Source organism: Callorhinchus milii, unplaced genomic scaffold (assembly GCF_018977255.1).
Source record: "Callorhinchus milii isolate IMCB2004 unplaced genomic scaffold, IMCB_Cmil_1.0 Scaffold6, whole genome shotgun sequence".
Classification (NCBI taxonomy): domain Eukaryota; kingdom Metazoa; phylum Chordata; class Chondrichthyes; order Chimaeriformes; family Callorhinchidae; genus Callorhinchus; species Callorhinchus milii.
In genome coordinates this window covers 12,809,366-12,822,025 of record NW_024704747.1, presented here as the reverse complement: position 1 = coordinate 12,822,025, position 12,660 = coordinate 12,809,366, and the positions used below count along the sequence as shown (strand labels likewise).

Below are 12,660 nucleotides of genomic sequence, written 5' to 3'. Positions count from 1 at the left end.
GTTTCTCTGTTATTCTCTCTGTTGTTCTCTTTGTCTCTTAGTCTCTCTCTATCTCTCTCTCTCAGTCTCTTAGTCTCTCTCTTTCTGTGTGTATGTCTCTCTCTTTGTCTGATGTTAGAAGTGGGTTCGGCAGTAAAGGGGACAATCAACAACACCTTAGTATCGCTCTCTTGGCCCTTCCCAGACTCTCCCTGCGTGTCCCACTGTCCCGGCTCGAACAGGAGGTGGAAACATTCCGCCGCCGAGCAGTCTCGGACACTCTGCTGACCATGAACCGGATGGAGCAGTCCCGCACGGAGTACAGGGGGGCACTTCTCTGGATGAAGGATGTCTCTCAAGAGCTGGATCCTGACACATACAAGCAGATGGAGAAATTCAGGAAGGTAGGGATTCACGGTGCCTAATATTGGATCGAAGATCATGCATATACTGCACATAGGCCCAAAATTGCCCGGTCTTAGCTAGACTAGCCAACCAGGAAAATGGCTAATAAGGTCATTTTATCCTAAATTTTAATATTGGGGATTTATCAAAAACTCTTGATTGTTTGGAAGCTGCTTTCTTTTTTTAAGAACTGCAATAAACCAGCTTCCAAACTGAGACTGGGTTTAAGACCTTTCAACAGTGAAAAATTTTACGGCAAACTGGTCTCACGGACTAAGATTGAGTGCAATTTCAGGCCTCATATGCAATCCTGGGAGAATCCCACCAACACACTTCACCCGCCACACAATATTTACCGGCTGGTCTATCCTCGTGCTGCTATCTGAAGAGGACTTCAGACTCGGGTAAAAACAAGTTCATTTCAATTGTGGATTTGACAATTTACTAGAATGCATTGCACTTGTGCTGGGGGAAGACAAGGATGCAAGGTACCAATAACATAAACATGAGTAGCAGACCCTGCTCGGGTCCTGACCCAACTGTCCAGCGCCTTGGGACGTCCTCCCGACGTGAAAGGCGCTCTATAAATGCAATCTTGTTGTTGTTGTAGGAGCTGGAGATGATTCCTCATTACTCTTGCTCTTACGTGGGATCTCCAGGCAAAGAATTAACTTTGAACTGTTGTGTATAGCAGAGTTTGAGGGGGGTGGGGGGGCTCATTTGAGGTATAAGATCCTTCAAGGGTCATTTGCAGACCCTGTGTGGTAATGGGAATTCCTATTTGTATGTGGAAGTTGAAGATCTTTAGCACACGATCGGGGGGAGGGTGGGAGGGCACCTCACCAACAACAACAACCTCTTGTATTTATTTAGCACTTCACATAGGGTCATGAAAATGTCACAGTGGGATCAGACTCCGAGCATAGGGGAAAGGTGACCATACGTGTGATTGAAGGGATTGGTTTTAAAGTGGGATTTGAAGAAAGATTGGGGTCAGGGAAAATGTGGTGTGACAGAGGCAGGGAGTTCCAGAGGTTAGCGGTGTGAAGGCTCAGTTGCTGATGATGGCGAGGAGGGAGCGGGGTTTTAAGTATAGTTATTCAGATGTTGGTTTATTTCATAAGACAAGGTCTCCTTGGAGCTGAACTGGTTTGGATACTCTTAAGTGTATGTATCCTCGTGTCAGAGAGACCACAGCGTTGCTCCTGCTGCTGGCAGGTCTCAATCACCCATTAGGCAACCTGTTGAAGATTCCTTGAACCATCAGTTCTCTGGGATGGCCCTAGCTTTGTTGTGTCTGAATATGCAGGCTCTTCTAGGTTTATTTCAGGCAAAAAGTTGAGCACTTTTTTCGCTGACATGGAGCACTATGTAGACCACAGTGGTAAAGTTCACTAGTCCTACATATGTTACTCCCTGTCAGTAAACTATGGATAATAATAATAATAATAATCCTTGCATTTGATATAGCGCTTTTCACGTCGGGAGGACGTCCCAAAGCGCTTCACAGAACACACTGTAAAGTGAATTGACTGTATATTTGTGGGCGAACGCGGCAGCCAATTGCGCACAGCAATGTCCCACAAACAGTTGTAGATTGAAAATGACCAATTTATCATTGTTTTTGGTTTTGGAGGGATTATTATTAGGCTCTGTGTGGAGTAAGGAAACTTGCCCAAGGTTTCGCCCTCTGCCTGGAATTGAACTCGGGTCTCTCACTTGCAAAGCGAGTGCTCTAACCACTGAGCTACAGGACTCCACATGAACTCAGGAATAGCAGGATGCCTTTCTTTCCCCACCCCCTCCTCTCTCTCTCTCTCTCTCAATCACTCTCTTCACACACTTTCTCATGCACTCTCCCTCTCACACACTCTTTCACACACTCTCCCGCGCACACTATTCTCTCCCCCCCTTTCTCACACACTCTCTCCTGTGCCTATGGTCATCTCCCCCACCCACTTCTCCCTTGCTTGGTGTCTCAAACCATCACTGTACACTTGAGGCGCTATACTATGTAAAGGCTGCTGTATAAGTACAAGTTGTTGTTGTAGCAGCTCTCCTGCTTCCATTGGCAGAGATCAACAGGGGCTGAGACCTTCCTGGCTCAAGTGCTCACAGGATAAACACACCGGGCCGCCGGGGGGCTGATTGTTGCTGGGCTTTGAGAGCAGATATGCCTTTCAGAACTGATTGAATAATTCCATTTGTTTTGATGTGAGTGTGTGTTTTGTGTGTGTGTATGCGCATACGCACAAAGCGAGCTGGTTCCTTTCCTGAACAGCCTGCTGGTGCTCAAGGCCTTGACATCCCCCAGTTTCATGTGCTACAGCAAGACCATTGTAGGGAATAGCTGCAGTGTGTCGTGCCATGGTTGAGCGCACCGTTTGCTTGTTAGCTTAAATCAGCCTGAAGAGCCCTTCTCCATGGGCTGGCTGCACAAGAAGAGGAGCTTTGATGCTGCAGGTTAATTTTAGTCATGCTGACTGTGTCGACTCGTATAATACCACATTCTGTTTATCAGACGTCAGTGATATCAATTGATTCTTACGGTGGAAACATGTTTGCTTCAGGAACAGTACACAGAACGCTGGCTAATGCAACCTTGTGGGTGAACAAGGCAACCAATTTGCGCACAGCAATGTCCCACAAAAAAAAGCAATAATAAATTGGTCATTTTCAATCCACGACTGTTTGTGGGACACTGCTGTGCGCAATTGGCTCCCGCGTTTCGCTCACAAATATACAGTCAATTCACTTTACAGTCTATTCTGTGAAGCGCTTTGAGACGTCGAGAAGACATGAAAAGCACTATATCAAATGCAAGGATTATTATTATATTATTACAAAACAACCATGGAGTGAATGACCAATTTTATCTGAGGGATTGTTGGTCAGGACACCGAGAGGCAGAAGGTTGTGGGTTCAAGCTACACATCGGGATTTGGAATCACATAGTCTAAGATGATACTCCAATGCAGTGTTAGGGGTGTGCTGCATTGTCAGAGGCGCCATCCTGACTTTAACCTGCGATCTGCCTATTCAGGTGGACATTAAAGATCCCATGGCACTATTTGAAAAGAAAAGGGAGTTTCTCATAATGTCCTGGCCAATAAATCCTCCGAATAAAATTGGTCATTCACTTCACCGCTGTTTGGGATATTGCTGTGAGCAAACTGGCTTTTCGCTCACAAAATACACAGTCAAAACCAGTTTACAATGTTTTCTGCGAAGTTCTTTGAGATGTCTCGGCGACGTGATAAGGCATTAAATCAAATGCAAGGATAAACTTATCATAAACTCATCCAGGCAGACAATGGTTTATGCACTGATCTGTAGTGCACAGGTCTAGTTGTTCCAGGGAAATCTAAGAAAACAGTAATCCTTGCACATGGCTTTTCAGGTCAGCAGAATGTGTCAAAGTGTTAATTCCAAACCTTTTCACAAACAAGTCCAACTCCATCGGCATTTCAAAAACTCAACCCGAATGCAGGAAGACAAAATAACCGACTTCCATATAGTAAATAGTGGCATTGTATCACCACCGATGTCAGTTCTTGTGATGTTAGCAATTTAATGTTCAGAAGTCGGCCATTTTGGCATCCCATCTGCTAAAAAATGGCTACTTTGATCTCTTTCTCCTCCCCACCTCCCTTTGCTTCCAGCCCCAGTTTGGCTGCTTAGCCAGGACTGTCAGGCGTCTTTTGGATGTTCTCCAGTCGTGAAAGGCACTAAATAAATGTATTACATTGACATCAGATTGCCAACAATGTTATTTTCTGCATGCTGAGATTGGTAGGAAGTGAGGTTGATCTGATCAGCAGGAAGTCGAGAGTTTTAGTTTTCAACTCACCAGCTGACTTTTCTGAGGACTCGATTTCCACTCATGTGCATTGAATATGGAAGAGCAATCAGCGGGCTGCATTCAAGAGGGAAACAGGCGTGGGAGTAGTTGATGCTAATGGTTCCTGGCTTTATCTTGACCATGCTGCAGAGTCTGTTAGTTATCACAGTATTTCTGTCTGCAGATCAGTCCCTGTGGCTCTGGTACCATCCCAAAGTGCGGTTACCGTATAGCTTGAGTCATGTAGATATTTGGGGTGGGGGGGAGGTCATTTTAAAGTCCAGGGGAGCAGCTTCATTTTTTCAAAAGGTGCCATTTAGTCCTAAAAGCAGCAGCGCAGAGTGTGGGTTGTTGCTGGGAGTGCTCATGCTCTGTCTGACTGTTGCAGCTATTTGTTTAAATGATGTTGTGGCTTGTGAATATGAGGTTATACTTCAGGAGCTTTTAGATGTGCATTGTGGCAAGGTTCGGCTAGCCAGCAGCAAAAGACTTGGAGTTCAGAAATGTGCAAATGGTTTATCAGACTGACAGGGCGAGTCGACTCCTCAAAAATCCGTTGGGACTAAATACCATTTTAACCTCCTGGTTCATAAACATTCCCTGAGGTAATGGAGGTATTGGAAGGACATTCCAAAGACTTTAAAATGAAATACCGATTAAAAGTGTTTTGTGGTGTATCTGCTCTCGCCTCAGCTAAGTCATCTTTTTATTCCAAAATCATCTTGGAAGCTAAGGACCACCCCAGATTCCTCTTTTCTACCATTAACCAACTCCTCCGTCCACCCTCCCATGCCTCTGCCATCCTCTCCTCCCAACACCCAATGCAAGGAGATGATAGATTTTCTTGAGTGCAAAGTCGAGGGGATCCGCTCTGCTACCTCTACCCCATCTACCGCCACCCAGTCCCCACCTCTCGCTCCCCTTCTAGACCCCACCCATCCCTCCCTCCACACTTTTGACCCTGTCTCCCCCTCTTCGCTCACCTCCTTCATTTCCCATATGAAACCCACCATCTGCTCCTTTGACCCCATCACCATTCCTCTCCTCACCTCCCAGCTCCACTTCCTTGCTCCCCTAGTATCAGACCTCGTTAACCTCTCCCTGTCCACTGACACCATATCTATCCCCCCTAAAGACAGCTGTCATCACCCCTACCCTCAAACCTCAAACACCACATTTGTGCTGTGACCCGTTCCGCCTTTACCCACCTCCACAACATTGCCCGTCTCCGCCACTGCCTCTCACCTCAGGCAGTTGAGACCCTGATCCACGCTCTCACCACGTTCTGGCTTGACTACACCAACTGCCTGCTTGCTGGACTTCCCAGCTCTTCCCTGCATAAGCTACAGATTATTCAAAACTCTGGGGCTCGTGTCCTCTCCTGCATCAGGCTCCGCGAACCCCCGCTCTTGCCTGGCTTCACTTGCTCCCCATTTTTCAGAGAATCAAGTACAAAATCCTCGTTCTCACCTTCAACGTCCTCCATGATCTTGCTCCCCACTACCACTTTGACCTCCTAACCCCATATCAGCCTATCTACTCCCTCCGCTCTTCAGACACTGGCTGCTTCAGGGGCCCCGCACTTTCGCCCCACTGGTGGAGGTCGAACATTCAGTATCTCTGCCCCCACACTCTGGAATTCTACCCTGCAATCCCTCTGCTTTTCTCCTTCAAACCCCCTCTGTTGTCTCCTTCAAGTCCCGTCTTAATGAACTTCCTCTTCAACCATGCCTTCATGGTCGAAGAGGAAGCCTGGGACATCTTTCTCACTTGAAGGGCGCTATACAAGTGTAATTTGTTGTTGTTGTCTCTTGCTAATAGGCAGGGTTTTATTTCATGAAGTAGTTCCTCATTTTTAGTAGGCTGATTTCTAAACTCTGGACTGGATCTGTTCCCATGCTTGCTCTGGATATGCCCTGCTTTCATACTTGTTCTGTCCTGGATGAATGTGTCTCCATCTATCCAGTGCATCACTTGCTGCTCCTTGAAAACAAACACAAAACGTTGCTAGTTCCAGCGCAGTAGTGCATCCATCCTTTGCGACGTGCTGACTTTCTGATCTTAGCAGCGCCAAGTAGCTCTTCCTGTTGGGAGAGAGGGAAGAAAAACATAGCTCTGCCACACTCTGCAACCCCTTGTGTACTGATCTGAATAATATTGGTCGAGGCCTGGAAGTATGTTGCCCTTTTTTTTAAAAAAAAAGAATGTAATGTGCAAGTTATTCTTCTAATTTTCTCGCCACTGGGATTCGCCTCTCTGTACCTGGTCCAACCTCCTCTCTGCCCCTGATCTGATTTCTCTGCTCTTGATCTGGTCTCCTATCTCCTCCTGGTCTGACCTCTGCTATTGGTTTGACTTCCTCTTGTTAGAATGTGATTCCATGGGCACTGGTACCCACTCTGATACTCATCCAGTTGACAATTATTTATCTGTGATCCTTAGCAGCAAATCTCAGCTATTCACTTGACTATAGACAGAACCGCACCACAGCCTGACCTCTTTTTTCCTCATCCTATCATTGGGAGGGCCAGAACCAATTTAGCCTCCAGTGTAATCCCCTCTGAGACCAATCATTGCCTCCAGTTGAAAATCAGATGTTTTTAAGGTGACCAGATTGAGAGGAGACCAGTCTTTAATTTGTTTGAATGCAGCTCAGGTTCTTTATTATTATTATTAAAGTATTATTTGGCAATTTTAATGGTAATTTATTTGAGCCTTTGAAGATATTCAGCTATTCTATCTAAATCTTGATTCTCCTCTAAAGCCAGTACACATGATAAAAGCATCTTGATTTAAGCATGACAGCCATTGGCAACTAGTAATTGTTTTTATATTCTGGAACCTCTGTGCAAGACTGCCAGTTTTTTTTGGAATATAATACAACTCCTGTGCTCCAGGCAAGCTCAATGCTGATTACAGTACATTAATGTTCCAGTTAGTATTATTAGAATGCAGTTTCTCATTTTAATTTAAGCAGCGTTCACATCAGCCATGGGGTAATGGAGCTAGAGTGCTGTCTTTTCACCTGATTCCGAAATTTGAATTGATCTGGAGTAACCAGTCAAAAGCATTCTCTCTGTGTTGACTTCTCCATATTACCTTGGGCCGTCTCAATCCAATTGCCAGTGATGTCATCTTGGCTCAGCCGATAGGACTCTCACCTCTGGGTCAAAAGGTTGTGGATTCAAGCCTCACATCAGGCCTTGAGCTCACAGTGCAGTGCTGGGTGGAGCAATTACATGGCTGATGGCGGGTTCAGTCAGCTGAGACGTGAAACTGAGGTATCATTTGGCAAATTCTTCAGATGATCTTAAAAGTTCCTGTGTTGCTTTTTGAGAAGTTTCTCCCAGTGTCAACAGTATTCTAGATAAAATAGTACATGTTTTAATAGTACAGATTTACTTCCAATGCAGATGTATCCATCCAATGGATGAGATACTAAACTGAGGTCCCATCTGCCTGTGTGAAAACCAGTGGTCCTCAGGCTTCCTACAAACTCTACATCCTCAAGGAATCCTCAAGCTTTTTGGAGTGAAATAGACATTGCCTCAACACAGTCTGCACAAGGTAAAGTGTGGTGCTCCCTTCTTTCACTCACTTGCCCCAACCTGGATTTTCCAGCTCCATCTGAAGCCAGTGGTATAAATATAAACCAAATCCCTGAGGATCCACCGTTGTTGACTGAATAATAATATTCCTTGCATTTGATATAGCACTTTATGTCACGGAGTCATCTCAAAGCGCTTCACAGGATATACTGTGAATTGGAGTGACTGTATTTTGTGAGCGAAACGCGGCAGCCAATTGCACCCAGCAATGTCCCACAAACAGCCTTTTTTTATTGATTATTGGTCAGGACAGCAGAAGAAACTTTTCGAATAGTGCCACGGGATCCTTAATGCCCACCTGAACAGGCAGATGGGACCTTGGTTTAATATCTTATCCGAAGGCTGGCATCTCTGACAATGCAACCCCCCCTCAGCGCTGCATTGGAGCATCAGTTTAAACTATGCGATTCCAAGTCCTGACATGGGGCTTAAACCCACATCTTTCTGACTCAGACGAGAATGCTACCCCAAAGCCAGGCTGACATACGAAGAGGCTGATGGGGCAAGACTACCCAGGGCATGATTCTTCTTTACTTCTAATCACCTGTATGGAGATGCCTCCCCTCCCTGGAGTACCTTTTGCTTTTGGGGAGGGGGGGTGGGGGGAGTGCACGTATGGTATGGGTCAACAAATCCATAAGAGTGTAGTCGGCCTGGCTCAGTTAGTAGTACTGTTGTATCTGAGTCAGAAGGTCAGGCCCCACACTGGGAATTTGAACTCCTAGTCTAAGCTGACGTTCCAATACAGTGCTCGGGTGGGCTGAATTGTTGGAGGCATCATCCTTCAGATGAGAGGTTAAGTCAAGGTCTCATCCGCAACTCCAGTTTTACATTAAATATCCTATGCACTATTCAAAAAGAGAGTTTCTTCCTATGTCCTGTCCAACAATCCCCAAGTTAAACTGACCATTCTCCTCTGGCTGTTTGGGGGGCATGGCTGTGAGCAAATGGCTGCTGTCTTTGTTTACTACCATTGACTTTATGATAATTATTTTTTAGGGTAAAGACACACTGGAAATGCATCAATTTAGCTGCTAGTGTTCATAATGGGCCTGATTATTTTTGAGGAGGAAGCATTTTCAATAAAAAGTAATAATTATAATACTTGCATTTGATACAGCACCTTATCAAGTTTTGAGACGTTTTAAAGCACATCACAGAACATGCTGTAAAGTGGATTGACTGTACTGTTGATTGAGTGAAAGGTTTTCTTTCCTTCCTTCCTTTCTACCCTCTGTGTCCCCTTAGCTGGTTACCCTTAATATGCATTAACAGTTAATAAAGGTGTCTCTCGTGTGGTACTTTTATCAAAGGTCTTTTGGAAGTCTAGATACATGTCAAAAGTCTTCCAAATTTGATTACTTTTCATTGAAAATACTTTGTCAATCTCTCCCTGTCCATTGACACCGTTCCCACCCCCTTAAAAACAGCCGTCATCATCCCTATCCTTAAAATACCTTTCCTGGAACCATCCTGCTCTCAAATTACCACCCCATCTCCAACCTCTTTCCTTTCCAAGGTCTTTGACCGAGTCGTTGCTTCCCAGCTTTGTTACTTCCTCTCCCACCACTCCCTATACAAACCCCTCCAAACAGGTTTTTGTGCTGCAAACAGCACAGAAATGGGGCTGGTCCAAGTGACAAATGACATGCTGTCCATCTGTAACCAGGGCTCTGTCTCCTCATCCTCCTTGACCTCTCTGCTGCCTTTGATACAACAACAAGAAGATTTCATTTATACAGTTGACCACTATGTCCTCCTCCGCCACCGCCTCTCTTCTCAACCTTCAAGATTCTGTCCTTGAATAATAATAATAATAATCCTTGCATTTGATATAGCGCTTTTCACGTCGGGAGGACGTCCCAAAGCGCTTCACAGAACATACTGTAAAGTGAATTGACTGTATATTTGTGGGCGAACGTGGCAGCCAATTGCGCACAGCAATGTCCCACAAACAGTCGCAGATTGAAAATGACCAATTTATTATTGTTTTTGGTTTTGGAGGGATTATTATTAGGTGTGTGGAGTAAGGAAACTTGCCCAAGGTTTCGCCCTGCCTGGAATTGAACTCCGGTCTCTCGCTTGCAAAGCGAGTGCTCTAACCACTGAGCTACAGGACTCCACAATAGTTTATAACCTACCTCTCACACTGTCTCCACTTTGTCTCTATAAACAGCTTCTCCTCCAGTCCGCTCACCGTCTTGTGGTGACATCATCCGCAGACATGGGGTCAACTTCCACATACAGGTGGATGACACCCGTATTTCTCTGCCTCCACCCTCGACTCCAAGACCACTGCTGGCTGTCCTGACAGAATGTCTGTCAAGACAGACATCAAGACCTCGATGAGAGCTAACTTTCTCCACTTGAACATCAACAAGATCGAGGCTCTCCTGATTGGCTCCCGTCAGCGCCTCCACACCTCAGGCAGCATCACCATCCTTGAATACACACTCCACCTCTCTGAGCCAGACCTTGGCATCTTGTTTAACCCTCAACTGTCTTTTCTCCCCTACATCCGTGCCATTACCTGCTCTGCCTTCTGCCACCTTCGCAAGATCGCTCGACTCCGCCATTGCCTCAGGACGCTGAAACCCTCATTCACGCGTTTATCACATCTAGGCTCAACTACGCCAACTCCATGCTTGTAAACCTTCCCAGCTCTTCCCTCCACAAGCTACAGATCATCCAGAACTCTGCAGCTCGTGTCCTCTCCTGCACCAGGCTCTGTGACCCCATCGCTCCCACCGACCGGCTTCACTGGCTTCCCATCCCTCAGAGAATAGAGTTCAGAATCCTCATCCTAGTCTTCAAAGCCCTCCACGGCCTTGCCCCTTCCTACCTCTTCCTACCTCTTCCCCCTCTCAATCACTTTCTCCCCTCTGTGAAGGATGTTCACAGGGAGGGAGGGAGGGAGGGAGGGAGGGAACGTAAGTTGAAATGTTGGAAATGGTTTCGGGCCGAATAAAATCGCCCGCTGGGCCAGTTGTGGCGTGCGGGCCGCCAGTCGGACCATGTTGCCTTATGTTATGTTAGCAGAAAGGAGGGTTAATTTTACATGTGTTATATCTGCATCAATGCCCAATACATATTTGGCTTGTATTGGCCAACTGATGTTGTCTGTAGAGTAGCACACATGCTGATTGTAAACCCTTACTGTCATGATTTGACTGCAGAAGTTTTGGCATAGCTATGCTCTAAGCTAACATCAACATTCAGTCCTAGTACCAATTCCACTTTGCTGTATTATGCCATAATGTTTTACCCCAGCAATACTCCCAAAACACACACTGTGGTCCCCAAGTAGGGCTCTTATAAAACTCCAGTATTTGGCATGAGCAGGGTGCGACCCTCCAGAGAAACCATGCATGCTCCATTCCACGCAAAGTGAAATTTCCATGCAGATGTGGAACTTGGTCTGGGTTGGAAACTCTTAAGCATGGTGATGAGTTTCCACGTGTGTCAGTCTGACCAAAATAATATATCCGTACATAGAACAAGTCGAATCAATGAGGAATAACGTTAGATTGCTTTCTGAAGATGTTTTCTCCCATTTCTGATAAGACAGATAACTGGAACCAAAACACTTTATTTAAAGATTTTATATAATAATCAAAAAAAAGTTTAAGGCAGTGCAAACCAGAGATAAGAAAAGATATTTTACATCGGCTATTTCTAAATGGTGACAAAGAATATCTTTCTTCGAAAATGCCAAAATGATATAGAGATATTGAGGCATAGAACCCTTTCTAAAGGAGCAGAATTACACTCGGGAGAAAAGGATCACTCAAGTAGGCTAGACTGGGCTAAGCATATTTGGCCGTTCCTAAGATTACAATACGGAATTGGAACACAACCCTGAGGGTCAGTCGTCTGGTCAGCACAGCTGATATCTGGCCTGAACCCAGAGCAGGATCTGTGGGCAATGATTTCCATGGTCCACACAAGCCAAGTCAGGAAGGCAGATCAGTAAGCAGAAATGGAGCCGAGAGCAAGCAGGGGAGTTACAATACTCCTGTCACCAGTTTGAGATCAGGCAACGAGTAGCCCTAGCGCTCTCTGTAAATATCCACTTTATTACCAACTTGTTTGCTATGAAGTGTTAGCACTGTGCACCGCAATATTACAAGAGACCCAATGTACTGTTCTGTTGGCAAATAGCCAGACTCTTGTTCTGCTAATAATCTTGATTCTTGAATGAAAGTATAAAAGTTCATGTATTGTGTTTAATAACAGGTGCAGGTGCAGGTACGGAATACCAAGGCTCAGTTTGATAAGCTGAAGAATGACGTTTGTCAGAAGGTGGACTTGCTCGGAGCCAGTCGCTGCAATATGCTGTCCCAGTCACTTGTCACTTACCAGGTAAAATAACTTGAGATGTGGTGTATTCTCTTACTTCCACTTTCTGGCCCAGGAACACTCAGGGCCAGTGGCGCCCTGACTGAGATTAAACTTGAAACCACGTGCCTCCATCTGCATCATTTCCCCTTCTTTGTGTGGTAGAGTTGCATAGCCTCACCTCAGCTCTTCCCCATTTCTAAGAGTGGAAAGTTACTGAACTGGGAGCATTAGTGCCCAATCCCGCCACCTCAATTCTCAACAATTCATGATTTTCAATTTTGCTGCAAGAAGAGGAGTCTAGTGAGTGCAAGGTCACAACTTAGTTTCAGAATTAACAAAGAATAAAAGGTTGCTCTCATTTATTATAGTGACTCCTTCCCACATTTTAGGGAACCACAGTTAAATACTGCATCAAGAACTGTTTCAAAGGTCTTGGTCTCTTGTATTCAATCTGCATCCCTCCCTGCATGGAAGGAAACATCTCTA

At 45.4% G+C, this 12,660-nt stretch overlaps 1 protein-coding gene across 2 annotated transcripts in view; it reads left to right on the top strand.

The window, feature by feature from the left end:
* The window catches only part of ical1 (islet cell autoantigen 1-like), a 41,410-nt gene that overhangs the window by 14,562 nt on the left and 14,188 nt on the right, over nucleotides 1-12,660 (top strand). For both annotated transcript variants that reach the window (XM_042336194.1, XM_007905892.2), the window contains exons 6-7: nucleotides 185-383; nucleotides 12,070-12,195. In XM_042336194.1, the coding sequence (XP_042192128.1) occupies nucleotides 185-383; nucleotides 12,070-12,195 (325 nt within the window). The remainder of the gene's footprint in view (nucleotides 1-184; nucleotides 384-12,069; nucleotides 12,196-12,660) is intronic.